General features: G+C 36.7%; 3 protein-coding genes and 1 pseudogene across 5 annotated transcripts; 3 read left to right on the top strand and 1 right to left on the bottom strand.

Annotated features, from left to right (window-relative positions):
- Window positions 1-198: 198 nt before the first annotated feature.
- On the bottom strand, window positions 199-17,938 carry LOC120186676 (E3 ubiquitin-protein ligase XBAT33-like). Of its 2 annotated transcripts, XR_005522221.1 has the most exons (12): window positions 17,557-17,938; window positions 17,366-17,425; window positions 16,844-16,915; window positions 16,456-16,640; window positions 16,054-16,214; window positions 15,911-15,969; window positions 15,784-15,830; window positions 15,527-15,670; window positions 15,110-15,201; window positions 14,413-14,969; window positions 14,308-14,379; window positions 199-216 (listed from the first exon to the last, which is right to left on the bottom strand). XR_005522221.1 is itself a non-coding variant. In XM_039190556.1 (11 exons), exons 1-10 carry the CDS (start codon window positions 17,731-17,733, stop codon window positions 14,431-14,433), a joined length of 1,536 nt encoding a protein of 511 aa, XP_039046487.1. In that variant the 5' UTR covers window positions 17,734-17,938; the 3' UTR covers window positions 14,307-14,379; window positions 14,413-14,430. The 2 variants fall into 2 exon arrangements, 1 of the variants encoding a protein (XP_039046487.1); XM_039190556.1 differs by lacking the exon at window positions 199-216 and having other exon boundaries at window positions 14,307-14,379.
- Window positions 2,302-6,487, top strand: LOC120186674 (methyl-CpG-binding domain-containing protein 13-like). 2 transcript variants are annotated; one of them, XM_039190553.1, is made up of 6 exons: window positions 2,302-2,711; window positions 3,641-3,766; window positions 3,860-3,955; window positions 4,055-4,213; window positions 4,791-4,950; window positions 5,174-6,485. In XM_039190553.1, the coding sequence occupies exons 1-6, from the start codon at window positions 2,628-2,630 to the stop codon at window positions 6,334-6,336; spliced, it is 1,788 nt and encodes a 595-aa protein (XP_039046484.1). In that variant the 5' UTR covers window positions 2,302-2,627; the 3' UTR covers window positions 6,337-6,485. The 2 variants fall into 2 exon arrangements, with proteins under 2 accessions (XP_039046484.1, XP_039046485.1); XM_039190554.1 differs by lacking the exon at window positions 2,302-2,711 and having other exon boundaries at window positions 3,675-3,766; window positions 3,852-3,955; window positions 5,174-6,487.
- Window positions 8,588-10,270, top strand: LOC120186675 (berberine bridge enzyme-like 18). The gene has a single exon (XM_039190555.1). The coding sequence runs from the start codon at window positions 8,619-8,621 to the stop codon at window positions 10,227-10,229; it is 1,611 nt and encodes a 536-aa protein (XP_039046486.1). The 5' UTR covers window positions 8,588-8,618; the 3' UTR covers window positions 10,230-10,270.
- Window positions 12,481-14,227, top strand: LOC120186678 (annotated as a pseudogene).
- Window positions 17,939-18,054: the final 116 nt, after the last annotated feature.

Raw genomic sequence — 18,054 nt, 5'->3', positions numbered from 1 at the left:
ACTTTCAGTTTTTTTAAAATCATACTTAACATTTAGTTTTCATTTCATTTTAGTACCATGTCGTCAAAACTTAACTTGTTTAGTACCTATACTATCAGTTTTGGTACGTTTTAGTACCTAAATTTTCAATTTTTTCAAAACTTAATGCTAACTAAAATGAAATAAAAACTGAAGTTTTTAACGGCGGGTACTAAAATTAAACAAAAATTAAACTTTAGATATGATTTTGAAAACTTGAAAGTTTAAGTACTAAAACATACAAAAAATGATAGTTTAGGTACTAAATGCATAATTTACCCAAACATCTATTAAGTCCAACTTAAGCATTGATCATCTTCATCGACTAAAACGTTCAGCAATAAATAGATGCTATGGATAGCATATAATCAAAAAGAAACTTAAAAACATTTATTAAATCCAACTTAAGCATTGATTATAAAACCACAAGACATGAGGATCATACATACATAAGACAAATTCTGCAATTCTGTTCATACAAACCTTTCTTCTGCCATGAGAACTCAAAGCTCTTTGCTCTTCTTACTCAGCTTTCTCATCGTTCTGGGATCTATTGGATTCACCAGTTGCAGACACATTAAACAAGACGGCAGTGAAGAAATGGGACAAAGATTGAGAGACAAGTTTGCTCCCATGTTCTTGAGAAGCTTTGCCTCCGTCCACAGTAGCCTCAGGAAGACCGGCAGCACCGAGACGGTCGCTCCGGTTCACATAGTTTCGAATCGGCTCGTCCCCGGCGGACCGAACCCGATTCATAATTGATCGGTTTCGGCTCAAGCGTTTGTTTTTTCAATTACAGGAAGATTAATGTTATCTGTATTGGAAATGAGTGTTGTACCTAATAACTTACATCAGCTTATAAATCTACTGCCTTTCTCTTTCAGTTGGTTCAATTTGATGAAAAATTAAAACTTGGAGGACAAAAAGAGACCGGGAAAAACTAAAGACTAAAATGAATTGTTTTGAAAAGTTTGAGGGTAAAAAATGTATATAAACCTATATCTTTTGATACAAATAGAACATATAAAAGTTAATTTTGAGATATACGACATTTGCTACAAATAGTTAATTTTGACCCAATAGAGAATGTCAAAAACGGTGAGTTGAAGCCTCACATTAGTGTGCAATTAGCTGCTAATGAGTTTCTGAATCATATTTTGAGTTTATTTAAACTACCGGACTTGGTCCAATACTTGGAGAATACTAAAAAAATTGATCACATCGATCTTCGTAGAAAGTATGTAAAGAATGTAATAAAAGATTTGACAATAATATTAAAAGATATCTCTAGCGTTTAATCGAATAATCACTTTGAATTTTACTTAACATATGATCTTACATGAAAAAGGTCACAGTCTAACTTTTGGAGTTGCCCTAGCTTTAATATATATTCAAGAGAACCCATTGATATTAGTTCAATCTGCTGTCAATTTTTTAACGAGAAAAATAAATTTAAAGTATAACGAATAGTTAGATGATAATTTTGTAACTTCAATATTCAGAAAACTCAATAAAACAACATCTTATGATCAGATAATCATTTTATAACTTTTAATAGTCAGAGAATTTAACAAACAACATCGTTTAGTCGGGACCATTTGCATACTTTACTGATTTTATAAAATCAAATCATAACTTTTTCTCTTGTCGACGAGAAATTATTTGATGGACAGATTCACCAAATCATCTATAGTCTCAATCAATAAGATTCATCCATCTCAAAGTAACTTCTAAATAACTATTAACTCCTTATTTATTTGTAGGAAAGATGTCTTAGAACATATACTACACTGTTATAAAAAAAAGGTAAAAATACATCAGAGGTCCCTATACTTTAAAAAAATCAATATGACTTTCGTATTATTTTTTTCTCAATATCCCCTCCAACCCAAGAAATAAACTCAATTTGACTATTTGATCAATGCTTTATATCGTTGATCATTACACATGATAATTTATTAGACTGACGTGGTGATCTATAACACTAAAATGATAATCTATAATGATCGATAACGTGATAGATGACATGATAAATGAATTAAATTAATAGCTCAAAAAAAATATAAGGACCCAACTAAGCAAGTGTCAAGCAAAGCCGCGACCACATGTCACGTAGTTCTTACTTTTTCATCTCTTTCACAATTCACTGTTCTTTCTTTCTATTTAATAAATATTTCAATATTTTCGTCAAAGAGAAATCATTTCACCGTCGTTTCGATCAAAGCCGAAACAATTTAATACTAATAAAACCAAAAGGTGAGGTAGAGAATATGCTGCTGTTCTTTTACAGTCCTATACGAAACTCGACCCAACTGGTAGACCGTGAAGAAAGAAAGAGGTTCTCTCGTTCTTAGTGCATTAATAAAGAAAAGCAATTAATTTCATCATTATTTTACCTTCAGTTGAAGCACTGTGAGATTCGGCAACACGTGGTTTCTGAGGAAAGCAATACCCTTTGGTTTGAATTCAACACTTTCCCATCTTAAAGTCTTCAAGGGCTTTGAAACACACACACACCCCCCCCTTTTTTCTTTCCACTTGTTTTCCCCATCGCCTCCGCCGTCGTCGCCGGAAGTTTTTCTCCATTGAGGGTTGGGAGTCGTAAATAAATGGAGGACCGGAAGAGTGATGACTGGCTGCCACCCGGCTGGAAAGTAGAGGTGAGGCAGAGAAGGAATGGTAAAGAAGACAAGGTATGTTCTAAATCGGTTAGTTTTTGTTAACAAACAACACCCTTTTTTCAAGAATTTTGCTTTCTTTTCCAAGGTTTTAGCTTTGGAACTGTAAGATCCTTGGTTTGTTTTTACCTTATTTTGCTTTATGGCTTATGTTTTTTTGTGCATCATTACTAGTTTTGTAGCATGTTAAAGATAAGATCTTTAGCTTCAACTGTTAAATCTGCTGTAATTATCTCTTTTTATGTTTATTTATTGTCTTTTTATGGCTAGGAATTAGGATAGACGAGGAAATAATTTCTCCTTTTACTTGAGTTCTTGGAGGATGCTACAGCTGCTTTATCCATTTGGTTTTGTTGTTGTTGGAGGGTTGATGATCATGCAGTGATTATATTGTGTAATGGAGATGTTTAGTTAATGTTAATTAGTTTCGTGTTCGAACGAAACCGATGGTTCTTGTGTAAAGCTTAGCTGGGCTGTGAAATCATTGAGATCATTGAAAATTGGACTTGTGAGCAAAAAGGTTCCGAGTCGTCCGAGGGAAAACGGAATCATCAGAAAGTAAATGTTTGCAATATGATTATGTTAACCCTCATGCATGTTCGAGGGTGCATCTCGGTTAACAATTCTAGCTATGTATTCTCATTTTCTGGGAAGGGCCTTAACCAGAACAAGGAGAATTTGTATTAGCTTTCTTATTGGAAAATAAAACGGAGAGTCGGAGATTTAACAATATTCTCTTTAGACGAGGGTAACGCTCGTAGTGTTTATGTTAATGTATTTGAATGTCTATAGCAGTTTTCTCGAATTTATTCTCTTGATTGGCTTTTGAATACTAGTTGAGATTTATGGTGGATGCATCAAACAAATAAAACATCTCATTGGCAACAACTTTGAATACGAGATGATTCATTTCAATGCTTACACGACGTTTGGGTTTATTGCAGTGTTACTATGCTCCCTGTGGTGAACTTAGATTCTATTCCAGGACGGAGGTGACTCGCTATCTTGAAAAGCATGGTTCTAAAGCAGAAGAGAAAGACAAAGTCTCGGGAAAGCAATATTCGAAAAATGTCTGTTGATAACATCTGATCTTCTTATATGTTGATTTTTGCCGAAATTTGTTCGACTAAACAATAAATTTTTTGATTGTTCAAGCAATATAGGTTACGGTTGAGAAGGCTGAGGCAGAAGGGTTACCTCCGGGATGGACTAAGGAAGTCAAGATAACAAAGACTGGAAATAGAGTTAGAAAAGATCCTGTACTGAACTTTTTCCTTACATTTTTTGTATGTGCTTTGCTTTCTAGTGAAATTTTACACTGATCGTTGTTACATTAATTGATATGTGCTTCGTTGCAGTTTTACACTGATCCTGTGAGTGGATATGTGTTTCGTTCCATGAAGGATGCCCTTCGTTATGTTGAAACCGGGGAGCTTGGAAAGCTTGCTATCAAGCCGAAGCCTAAGGAGAAAGGCAGCATCGATGAGGACTTGGAAGAAGATAATATCTGTGTAAATGTAATCATGTTTGATTTATCCGAGCTTCTTTATTTGCATTTCTCGTTTAATACCATATAAAACTTTGCTAACATTAGGTGATCAAATTTAATTTCCCCGGTTACATTTGTTAGTCTTTTGTATATTGTTATCAGCAATTCCGTCTTTCCTGATTGAAATTGGCATCGACATGCACACTACGGCTCTAGAAAAGTTAGCGTACACATAGTTGATGCTACTCTTGATATAAGTGCTTGCATTTCGCTTAGCGAATATGAAGTTATAGATCGAGAGTTCATATTGTCTTATTACAGATTTTCGTAAAAGTGAAATTCTTCGTGTCATTTCCTTTTTCTTTCTCTTGGCGAGCAGATTATTATTCCGGTATGCATGTCTAGTATCTCGGGTGTATTTTCTTTCTACATATAGGATGAATATGCTTGAAAGATCTGTCTTATTTGTTAAATGGTGCCATCCCTAAGTGCATGAAACAGCATGCATCATCTCTTCCCTTGAGGAATTGTTCGCAGGCGGTCTATGTTGATGCAAATTACACAAAACGTTGACCGGTTCGTGATTGTTGTTTCATGTCCCTTAGGAGCCGGTAGCTGTGAATGGAACAACTGATGAAATAGAGAGGCAGACTGCGGAACATGTTTCGAATTCAAGCGGGATAACAAAGGAAGAAGAGATTCTTACTTCTGCTAGTACCAGAGAACAGACATCCCTCTCTAAACATACTCCGGATCAGTGTAAAGGTTTAAATTTGCAATCCCTTGAAGCTTTGGTTAATGTTTTCATTCATATTAATCTATCTTTTTTTCGTCAATCTTCGTGTTGCAATTCCCCGAATCTATTGTTTAATCTTTGGTAACGGACTGTTTGATTATGAAAGTTGTGGCGTTGGATTCTACTGATATGCTTATTGATGACATACGATAGGGTAATGGATCTGATCTGATTTTATCTTTTATGCCTCAGCTGGAGAAGGTGCTGAGTTGAGCAGCTTGAACCTGTCTGAAGCTAAGGGATCAGAACAGATGGAACAGAAAGATTCTGAAGAAGGCGTGCATGCTTCGGGAAATGCCGTTGGAGTCCTCTCGGATAAACAGTTTGGAGACGATAGAAAAGACGAAACTGAAAAAACCCGACAAGGAAAAGGCAAGACCAAGATTAAGAAAGATGTTAGTGTTCCTCGACGAGCCTCAAAGCGACTTGCTGGAGTTGCACTTGATCCAACTCCAGAACTAAAAGCTACTAGAGCTCGTGGATCTTCGATTAACCAAACAAGTGTACCTGATGGAGCGGAGAATTCTTCTCTTGGTAACTGTATCAATAGGACCTCCAAACAGCCCGATCTACCCGATTCTTCTTTGGAAACAAGTTGTGCCCTTGATGCTTCTAAGAGTAAAGAACCGATACCGGAAACAAGTAACATGCTTCCTTCTGGGGACAGGCTAGCCGTGAATGGTCACGTCGGAAATTTAGAAACAAAAACTAATGTCGACGAAGACAAAAGTGTTTTGCCTCTGGGAAAGCTTGAAGGTGATGGAAATGCTAGTGACGTGCCGGGATCCAATATTGATATGCCTCTTGCAGATTTATGGACAGATCCATGCATTGCCTTTGCCATTCAAACTCTTACCGGAATTCCTTGTGACATCCCGAATATCTCCGAGTCAAACAGTGGTAAAGTTCCAGGGATTCCAGCAACTCCAGAAGCTCATTCCGATAGGGAAGAAAACGGAAACAAGATTGTTGAAAGACAAGGATGTGGTATCAATATGCCTCCGACCTACCCGACTATTCGGAAAGAACGTGTCGGATCATCCCTCGAGACGCCTTTGGCAGATATCTGGGCAGACCCGTGTATTGAATTCGCAATAAAAACTCTAACTGGGGCAATTCCAGTCGAGTACGGTCTCGACAATCAGCATGGTTTTCAGCAGCAGCCGATCTCTGCCCCGCACCAATCTGTTAATCACTCGACCTTGCCAGATGTGGGTATGGATAAATTCTCGCAAGCCAATTTCATACGCCAACAATACGATGTCGCAGGTAAGTCTAGGACTAAAGAACATGGTATCAGTAGAAATCCCATATATAATTACAGTCATCATCGTCGCAACGGAGAGTGGCCGTGAAAACCGAAGGCTACCGACTTCGAAGCTGTGTATATAGTTCAGGAAACTAGCCGGAATTTAGAAAGACTAGTAACCTTGTTGTAACCTTTTGCCCTGTTATGGATTTAAATTTGTTTTTGACATTTCAGTATCATGATGCCACTTTGTTGTCTTTGACACAGACACTGGAAAATTCAGATGCTTTCAACTTTTTGGTCCGATCGGACATCGGAAAATCAAGACAGAAAAATATATTTGTTTTAGTGAAATAGTGCAGTAAAAAAGTTCATAATTATTAAGAATATGTGTTGAGACATAAGTTTTCGATATCCGAAACATTTTGAGATGTGTTAGAAAAGTAAATCGATATATATTTTTTTTAGGTAAGGTCGGATGTAGGATATAAAATTTTTGGGTCAGTTTGGAGTCGGGTGAAAGGTATATATTTTTGAGCTGGGTCGAGTTGATCAAAAATCTGATCCTAACCAAACCTGTTGCCATCCCTTGCTGTCTGTTACAGGGTGATTGAACGTTTATTGTCACATGGTTGAGAGTATTTAGAATATTATTACTTTATAATCACCTTAGTTTAATTTAAAAAATGAGTTGATTATATTTAGCTTGTGATATTAAATTTAGAACAATACTATTTTGTTAGCAATGAAATGTGTTTTGGAGCAATGTCTTGAGTTTGAGTTCTCGTGTACGTAAGTTTGTAGAAATTTTTTATTGAGAGACTCGTTTAATAAAATCAAATATGTAAGACGAATCAATTCGGATTAATAAAAAAAAACCATAGAATTAAAAGAATAAAAAAAAGCCCAATGAAACGTGTTTATTACTTCACTTTTCAATTATGCCATAATGGTGTGTGTTCTGTCAATTGGTCGATAAGAAATGCTAAAAGCTACATCACGATTCATCAATGTGAGGAATAAAAGTAAACATCGGATGAAGTCAAATCAAATTTAATAAATTGTTTAGGGTAAATTACGTATTTAGTACCTAAATTTTTAGTTTTTATGTGTTAATACTTGAACTTTTTTTTCTTCAAAATAATACCTAATGTTTTGTTTTTGTTTTAGTACACGGCCGTTAAAAACTTAACGTGTTTAATAACTAAACTTTCAAATTTTTAAAACTTAATGTTAAATTTTGAACGGGTACTAAAATGAAACAAAAATTGAAGTTTTTTACGGCGGAGTATTGAAGTGAAATAAAAACTAAACTTTAGGCACAGTTTTAAAAATTTTAAAAATTTAGGTATTAAAAGAGATTAAGACTGATAATTTAGGTACTAAACGTATAATTCATCCAAAAATTTTATTCGGTGAAATTAATTAATATTATTTAATTATTTAAAATCTTTTTATTTTGTAATACAAAATTAAAATCAAATTAAATATATTTATTTAAATTAATATCAAGTCTATGCAAAAAGATATAAAAGAAACTAAAATTACATTAAAAATAGGAGTCGTGGGCAAAATTACTTACATGGGGCGTTGGAAAAAGTAATCGGCTTGTCTCGAATAGGATTTTGGAAGAATTATTTTTTGAGATGGTGTGATTATCATAGTATCAGAAAATATGTCGAGAATACAATATGTTTTCATCACTTTTTTCTTTCTTTTTTTCTCGTAGTTAGAATATCAAAATTACCACAAACACAAAGAAAAAGACGTAATAGGATCATAAGTCTTCTAAAAAACGTATTATATTTTTGACATCTCTCGACGAGTAGGATAACATTTACACTAAATCAAAAAATAATTACGACAAAATCTTACGAAAGCCGATAATTATTTTTCTTTGGCCTACGTGAACAATTTTGCCCGAATGGCGTATAGAAGTCGTGTTCAATGGCAAGTTGAGCAATGGACGGCTACAATGCTGACCTTTGATTTGTCAAACTTTGATGTTAGTTCCTTTATTATTATTTTATTAAAGTGGAGATGTTAGTTCCTTTATTTTATTTTCAAAAAATATATTTTCATATTTTATAAAATTAAAAAATAACTAAATTATCGATAAACATATAATTGTGTACACGATAATGTTATCCAATAAATAATGCAAACATTCCCATCGAATCTCCTAAAATTCATCCTCACACATAAGAATACATTATGAACAGTCCAAAATGACGAGAACAAGCAGCTAGGGTTGACTTGTTTAACGCTGCTTTCATATGCAGCATACGACCCAGTACATCAAACTTGGCTTTATTAATACTTTAATCGCTACACGGTTCTACATGCGCCCAGAATCGAAATTAGTTTTCTCACTTCGTTTCCATTAACATGCTCAGATTTCTTCTTCTTCTCCTCCTCCTCTCCTTTCCATGGAGAATCAGTGCTTCAGCTCAGCCTGCCGGGGAGTTTCTTCAATGTCTTTCCCTTCGTTCTCGCAACTCTTCTTCCATTGCAAGCCTCGTTTACACACGGCATAATTCTTCTTACTCTTCCGTTTTGGATTCGTCTGCTCAGAACTTCAGGTTCACAACGCCGTCTACTCCTGCACCTCTGGCCATTATAACACCACTCCACGCATCCCACATCGAGGCAACGGTCTACTGCTGCAGAAAACTCGGACTGCAACTCAGAACTCGAAGCGGCGGTCATGACTTCGAGGGTCTTTCTTATACCACGGCTTATAAAGCTCCGTTTGTCGTGCTCGATTTGGCGAACCTTCGATCGGTGGAGGTTGACGTCGAGAAAGCTACGGCGTGGGTTGAATCCGGTGCGACTGTTGGTGAATTGTACTATGAGATTGCTCGGAGAAGTGCAACTCTTGCCTTTCCGGCTGGAATTGGTCACACGATAGGTATCGGTGGACATTTGAGTGGGGGAGGCTACGGTAATATATTTCGAAAATACGGTCTTGCCGCCGATAACGTTATCGACGCTCGTTTAATCGATGTCAAAGGGCGAATTCTCGATAGAAAATCGATGGGAGAAGATTTGTTTTGGGCGATTCGAGGAGGTGGTGGTGGTAGCTTCGGGATAGTACTTGCTTGGAAAGTGAAATTGGTCCCGGTTCCCGCTAATCTCACTTCGTGTTCGGTCACCAAAATGTTGGAGCAAAACGCGACCGAACTCGTCCATCAATGGCAGTCAGTCGGGCACATACTTCCTAAAGAAGTACACACGAGCTTCGCCATATCACGGGCAAATTCGAGTGAGGACGGGAAGATGATGGTCCAAGCAACCTTCGGTTCGGTATTTCTCGGAACCACCGACGAGTTTCTTCCATTGATGAGCGTGAAGTTCCCCGAACTCGGACTATCGAAAGAACATTGCCTGGAAATGAGTTGGGCTCAAACTACTATTTATGCTACCCAATTCAGAACCGGATTGCCATTGGAATTCCTACTCAATAGGACACAAGTATCATCTCTTTCGAAATCGTTCTTCAAGGCAAAATCCGACTTCGTAAAACAACCGATCCCAGTGTCGGCACTCGATGGATTGTGGTCCAAGCTTTACGTGGAAGAAGCGAGATCGGCGACCATCGTATTCGTGGCTTACGGAGGGATAATGGATGAGATCCCCGAGACCGAAACTCCATCTCCCCATCGAGCTGACAACCTCTACACCGTGTTATACGTAGTGAATTGGGGAGAAGACGAGAATGCAAACTCCGAGAAGTACATGAATTGGATGAGGAGACTCTACGATTACATGGCTCCATTCGTTTCGAAATCTCCACGAGAAGCGTACGTTAATTACCGAGATCTTGATATCGGGGCTAACAAAATCGACAACGACGACGACGAGAACAACTACGAAAAAGCCAAGATCTGGGGTCTCAAATATTTCAACAACAATTTCGACAGATTGGTGCAGGTGAAGACGAAAGTTGATCCCGAAAACTTCTTCCGACATGAGCAAAGCATCCCTCCTCTTCCATGATCATGTAGAAACAAATTCTATAATAAATAGTATTATAGTTTCAACTTATTTGAGTGTATTGATTAAACAAATTTTATAACAAATTTTATAAAAGCTGAAGTACTAAATAAATTAGTTTTTTTTCTTCAAAATAGTAAATATATCAATTACAATAAAATTTTACAATTGTAATCGTAAATTAAGCATAAAATTAAGATAATTTTCTATAATCGTTAAAACAAAACTAACAACTTAAGATTATATAAGGACTATACGAGAAAAGATTAAAACAAAACTAAAAAAACTCGAACAAAGATAGATACAAACAGATTTAATGAAATCGACAAACGAACTAAAATCAAGCTACTGTAAAACTACCGACAAACTGTAAATCAGATTCGAGTGACGTGAAAAGATATCTACAAACACATAACAAGTATCTAAATCTAATATGAAGGCCCAAAACAGAGAAGGTCAATAATATAATATATAAGTGTCATCTTGATCAATCATGATAATGTCAAATCAACTCTTAAAAAAAAGATAACTGAAAACAACGTTCAAACAATTGAAAAATGTACCAAAATACAAAATAACATCTATCATAAAAACATATAAAAAAGAATCACAATGATAAATTTATTAAAAATAAAAAAATAAAAAATAATAATAAAAATATCAAAATCAACAATTAACATTAAAAATTGTGTCGCTATCGAAAGAAATATTTAAGGAAAGTCGTAATTTGAGTTTTATGTTTTGTAAAGTTAAAAAGCAAGCCGAAGTTGTGGACTTACCTACTTTCTTGATTTGACCCTTCATATGAGCATTTTCTCTTCTAAATATCATATTATTCAATTTAATCGAAATCTTTGACAAATTTAGATTAGTGTAAATTACGTATTTAATATTTAAATTATCAGTTTTAATATGTTTTAGTATTTAAGTTTTTAATTTTTTTAAAATTATATATAAAATTAGTTTTTGTTTTATTTTAGTATCACGTTTGAAATTTAATGTTAAGTTGTAATTTTTTTTTTAAATTTAGGTACTAAAACGGACCAAAATTGATAGTTTAGGTATTAAACTCGTTAAGTTTTTAATGACAAATACTAAAACGAAACAAAAATTAAATATTATATATGATTTTGAAATTTTTTTTTAAAAATTTAAGTATTAAAACAGACTAAAACTGAGTTTAGATACTAAATGTATGATAATAGAAAAGAAACAGTTGAATTAGACATCCGACAAGGCAAGAGTACATGTCTCTCACAAATCATGTCCCGGTGATGGATCATAAATATTTTTTAGAATGACACTCATCCATTTACAATATATAATTTTTAAATAAAATGAGTACGAATAAAATTTTAAATTAATCGAAGAAAACTCTGATTTAACACTATTACCAATTGGAACACCTTCCAACAGACCTACATCAATCGCCTTATTAATTAAAGTACTGAGAGCCTCACCCACGAGATTGAACAACAATGACGATAACGGGCAGCTCTGTCTCAGCCCCCTCTCTATTTTAAATTTTCTCGTAGGCGAGCCATTTACTAGCACGGATATGGATGTCGACTAGATGCAAAACTTGATCCATTTCCTCCATCTAGAATTGAAGCCCATTTTCCTCATAAGCAGCCCAAGGAAATCCCAATCTACCGAATCGTACGCCTTCCAGAAATCCACTTTCAGAATCATTACTCTTTTATCTTCATTCATAAGGATGAAAGTGGAGGGAGCTTTTGCTATCCTTACTCATCTTTACTTATGTTATATCTTGAGCATGCATACTCATAAGTGTGATTCATATTCATATTCGTATCACAATATACTTAGTACATCATATTAATCGTATCATTTCACATTTAGTCTTTCATACTATTCACATCTTCTATATTCATGGCATGATTATATATAGTATTATGCATTATGTGGTAGGATATATGTTTCCGTTCAATACTCCCTGTACTTTGCATATTACATAATTACTAGGCATATATTATATAATCCACATGCTTATGTTTAAGCTTATCTTAAGTCACGTCCCTTCACCAAAAGACATGTCTCTTCATCGAAGGGCACCCTTGGAGCATCGTGGACACCCAATGAGAGCTGCCTAGAACCATACCTTTTCTTGAAGAGTTTCTGTCAAAAAATGTCAAATCTACTCGTACCTCTTCATAAAATGTTATACAAGGCCTCCATTGAAGTCAAGCCTGACAGAACAGAAGAAAAACAACAAGGTGAACGACCCAAACACCAAACTCTGCTAAAGTACTTCACTTTCCCCAATACAAGACACGTCCCAAATCTCCAAAGCTTAAACCTTTACGATCTTTCTTCGATCTCTCAATCGGAAAACGATGTTACCCTTCTTTGAAGATCACAAGAATCTCATTCTCCAAACATTACTCTGTGTTTCCCTCACCTTATTCCTCCCTTTCCTCAAGATCCCCGTTTTGTTTCTTCACGGTCTGTTCACATATATTCACCCTGAAAACGTCGGGCAAGGGAACAGCGGTTCATCTTCCGGCGTCAGAGCCGCCATTCGTCGACCTACTGACTCGGATTCTGGTCCCGGACTCGATGGTTACCAAACCCTGTCGTCCAGTACCAATGCGGAGCTCAAAAAGAGGAACAAATCTAAAGACAAGAAGTTCGAGTTCGATGAAAACAATGCCCAGATCTTCAGGCAGAAACTCGACGATTACCACAATGATTACCACAATTCCTTTCTTTTCTCCTTTGTGGGTATTTCCTGTTTGTTGCTTTACATGTATTTGGGTAGCTCTGAGGGTTCGGGTTATTCTGGGATTCATTGGTTTAACCAGATCTTCAAACCAGGCTCTTCTTCAACGATTACCACAATTCCTTTCTTTTCTCCTTTGTGGGTATTTCCTGTTTGTTGCTTTACATGTATTTGGGTAGCTCTGAGGGTTCGGGTTATTCTGTGATTCATTGGTTTAACCAAATCCTTTTTAGCTCTTGCCAAGATATCGTTTGAGAGATCTGCTTCCAAGAGGTCGGAGAAGCAATTTAGTGCCATTTTTGGTGTTTTAGGGTTTGTTATAGGGATTGTGATCTGTTCTGGAATTGTACCCTCGTTCTCGATTTCCATTTCGATTCGATCGAAGGGTCTTGGAGGATTCTTATTGCCATTTTCATGGGACTGATTGCTGGGTTTCTGTATATGCCTGCTGGGAAAAATGCAAGGTCCTTTTGGCTTGGGACTGATCAGCTTAGATGTAATTTGTCCATAATTTCTTGTTGATGGTTCGATAGAATGATTCTATATGCCAATTACATGTTAACCATGTTCACTGCATTACTTTGGATCAATCCATTTGCTGAAATCTTTGTTAACAAGAATAGTTTCCATGGCGGATCAGCTGAGGAGGAACTTGTTGGAAATGTGGGGTTTTCGGAATCGGAATTCACCAGGTTTAGGCTTCTCTGCTTATTGCTCTCCGGAATTGCACAAATTGTCGCTGTACGTTCGAACCTGCAGATGTTTTTGAACGAAGAGGTTTTGTCTTGGTATCAAAGATTGCATGCTAGCAAGGTCCCGGATTTTGATTTCAGCCGAGCCAAGGTTTTCTTGCACAATCACTACCTATGCCTTGCAGTTCTGCAATTCTTTGCACCATCGGTTTTGGTACTGCTCTTCCTTGGCTTATCTCAAATTGACACTATTTCATTTGATAAATACATCCTTGTTTGTGGTTTACTGCCTTGCTCTGCTTTCGCTAAAGAAGTGGCCGTGTTCATGGCTTGGTGGATCGTATTCCTCTGGTCGGTTATCACTTCAGCGAGTCTGGTGTTCTACCGACGCGGTGTTTTGTATGTTTTCTGATAAAACTCGGTTTTTTGGCTTTGAATTTTTGCCTAATTTTGGATACAGATTGTTTTGCCTGTAACAGATGATTACATATGTTTGCCGAGATGTTGTAATGGAACATACATGCAGCAAGAAAACTCAGATGTTTTGTTTCAGTTTAGTTCACTTATTGGTCGACATGTACTTGTGCTTCGATCTCTGGATCAATCGGACACCGTTTTACAAAATGCACTCGTTCGTATTTCGAATTCAGACTTGCAATAATTACATAATACAATGCAAAACCCCCATTGTAAATCCATCTCCGATTGAGGACACAAAATGGAATCTAACACTGAAACTCTTGTCCTAGAATACAAGATCAAACCACAATCAAGCATTTATTTCTGAATTACATTGATGCTCTCTACTGCAGCTCCTTCTGCCCCAAAACATGCTTGAACATGTTGTTCTCTCCAGTCTCGGTCCTTCGATTTTCTCCTGCTCCATTGACATAGCTTGTGAACGTCTCGGAGATTCTTCTTGTGCTTCCGTTGTGTCTCGATGTTCGAAAGAGGGGCAAGGACTGTCATTGCAGGTACATAAAGAGATGGCGACGGAAGGAAATGGACTACAGGTAACCGGGCAGAAAATATCAGAAGAAACTGATGAAACACGAGCCTTTCTGATCTCTGAAGTCGGTGACGGGAAATCAGCATCACGGGGATGAAGCATGCATGGCGTACAGAGACCAAAAGAGAGCTGTAGCTTAATTTCTTTCACTGGTGAACTCGGCAATTTCACAAAGGAGAGAACGGCATGTCTACAGAGAGGGCATGGAATAGACCCAGTTGGAGCAACCATATTGGAAGGAATTTGGCTTGTTGAGCATAGATAAAGTGCACACGTTACGCATAGCTCGTGCCCACATCCTGATGTTTAAAAAACAGATAAATACAACAGTTTATTCGTATGACTCAAACATGTGACCTTCTGGTCACATAGGGCAACCTTACATCTGCAAATTGGAAAACATAACCCAAATTACAAAAACGGCTGGTTGATGGCATACCTTCAGCAGCAACATTACACGCTCTCTCAAGGCAGACGGCACAAGTGTCGGAATCATCTGAAGAGGTTGTTGAGGACTGCAACCCGCATTCTCTGCAAACAATAGTCAAAATGAAGGCTATGCACCGAATCGATAAACATAAATCATCCAACTATTCTATGTACTGAGCTGAAAGCCAACTGAAATATTTGAATAATTTATAAGAATGTTAAAAACCAAAAGATTAAAGTATATCGAATCGCTGTTATATCAACCACCGATGTAGCTCTCCATTCAAGTTTGACCAACTTAAAATTATCAAAGAAGTTTTTTGTTTTCCTTTTTCAAAGCAACATTATGAACTAACAACAGTTCTGAAGTGACGGAAACTAGCAATCTGAGCCTTTCTCAATTATGACCATGGAATTATCTGATTACCTTGCTATGTTAAGTGCACTCAAAAGGGGCAAGGACAAGTAGTTGGAAGAAGGAAATCTAGGTATGGTTGCGTCCGAATTAGGAGCCAACAAGGGCTCAAGCCAATGACGACCCCACATCCTGGCAACATCAAGTGGCAGCCACCTGAGAAAATACATATAACGCTGTCTTTTAGTCATGATAAATTCAGAACATAAACAACAACCATGCTAAAAGATTGAACTGACGAGCAAAACAATATCAAAAAGGAAGTTTACCCGTTGCAATTCAAAGTCATTCTACTGGCTCCTCTTGCTAGAAGGATCTACAGACAAAAAGAATAGCATTATGTTGTATTCGATACATACAAAAATTGGATCCAAAACCATAGTTTGTAAGTCTTGCCTGGCAACACTTCAAGTTTCCCCCACAAGCAGCATAATGCAAAGGAGTGCTTCCAGCTCCTGCCCATAAAAACAATAACCACATCACCCAGAAGTTTAAATCAGAAGGCAACCATCCATGGAATGATAAAAAGAAAAACATACCTATCAAATCCACTGATGTTCCAAAGTGAAATGTGACGGCAGAGACATTGGCTTGAAGGTCTAATAATAGTTGTACGCAATCAAAATACCCATTTAATGCAGCCATATGAAGAGCGGTAATCCCACCATCAGCTGCCTTATCTACAAACTTCGACAGTGCACTGCATAGTAAAAAAGTTACATAATTAACACAAAAGCAACAACTATCACTTTTCGCATGTGAGGCTGAGTAATTCCACAGCAATTGAGATCGCAGGGGAAAATGTCTGCGATGAGCATCAAAAAGTTGTACATGCCAAAACTAAATTTCTGCTGTAAAAGATCCAGACCTAATTCTCATTTAAATTGAATTCAAAGCCAGTAGGGAAACATGCTGATTGAGTCAAGTAACGGAATACACACCTTTGATCGTTTTTGCTCCTCACACCAGAACCATCCCCTCTTTCACCTTCTATTTGGTTGTTTATAGCTTCAAAAGGAGCACTAGGAACAAAATCGGCAACAACCAGTCTTATGCATCTCACATGTCCATTTACGGCAGCAAAATGTAGAGCTGTTCTCCCACTTAGATAATCTGCTCTCGTGACCTAAAAAGGAAATAAAACAACATTAGACATCAATTAATCGACATACATTTGATAGTTTATAAAGTTCATAACAAAATTAGGAAAATTCATTAAAAGCAAAACAATGATCTCAAGAGAACATAGCATCCAACCCCATTACAACTAAGAACTTATTTCATAGTCGTATTTTGTGAGTAATCGTTTAACCGAAAAATGGAACTTACATTGCATCTGAAAAGCAGAAGGTTCTGTACAACTTCCCAGCGCCCATATCGACACGCTTGCATCAATGCAGTCTTTCATTTCAAAACACACAGAAAGACATAAAAGTCAGCTATAATGCAAATAGGGTCTGTTTGTTGCTTGAAGAGAGCAGAATTTCAAGTGGTACATCTTGAAGCCTGGCTTTGGGTTTCCACAGAATCAGATTGCTGATTTGGAATCTAAACTCATGTTCAGTAAATTCTCAAAAACAATATACTCTATTCTTTAGGAAGGCAGCCGACCAGGAGAATTCTTTCAAAATATGTTCAATAACTCCAAATCCCAAATTGATATAATCAAATTCAAAAAGTTTCCAAAATTTAGAATCTTCAAGGGAGCTCTATAAACAGAAGTAATCCCACCAAAAAATACAGCACGACCATAAACATTGGGAAACTTCAAAAATAAAAACAATCAGCAATATACTTTTATTTAAAACGAAAAGAAAAGGACCCCAGATAAGAAGATGAATCATCAGTTACCTGGCCACAGTAATTCCTGGAATTCACATCAGCTCCATTCTCAAGCAATAAAGCAACAATCTAATGAAAGCCCAGCAAGTAAATTAAACAGGCAAACACTAAACATTTTACAAGCCAAAGGGTAACAGCCAAGGTGAAAATTTTAAGGAAAGAAAGAAGAAGATGACGAAGGAAGATAGAAAGAAAGAGACCTCATTGTGGCCTTTGGCAGCAGCGAAATGGAGAGGAGAATTAAGGCCACCGAAAGTGGAATATTTAGCAAGACATGGATTGCAACTCAAAAGCATCTTAGCTTCCTCCAAATCCCCATCTCTCGCCGCCGACACTAATCTCTCACCTGAAGCCGAGCACCCAAATGAATTTCCCATTTTGATTATCTCCCCTGATTTCTCCTCGATGCCTTATTTTAGCCTTATATTAGGTGCCGCACTGTAGAACTCCCCTCTTCTGTATGAGAATTGAAATTAGGTCAACTGTCGTGGAACAGAAATTAAAATAAAAATTAGAAATGAAATAATAAAATGGTTGCAGAGAGGATTTTCTTTAGTCCTCTCCTTTTCCTTTTGGCTTTTCTTCCTTTCATCCCTCTCCCTTCCAGTAATATCATCAGCTTTAAGGTTATTGTTTCTAAAGTACACAAATAGTCCCTAACTATAAGATATTATATTGTTTAGTCCTTTGACTATTAA

This window comes from Hibiscus syriacus, unplaced genomic scaffold (assembly GCF_006381635.1).
Source record: "Hibiscus syriacus cultivar Baekdansim isolate YM2019G1 unplaced genomic scaffold, ASM638163v2 tig00113719_pilon, whole genome shotgun sequence".
In the NCBI taxonomy this organism is placed as follows: domain Eukaryota; kingdom Viridiplantae; phylum Streptophyta; class Magnoliopsida; order Malvales; family Malvaceae; genus Hibiscus; species Hibiscus syriacus.
This window is presented reverse-complemented; position numbering and strand designations above follow the sequence as displayed.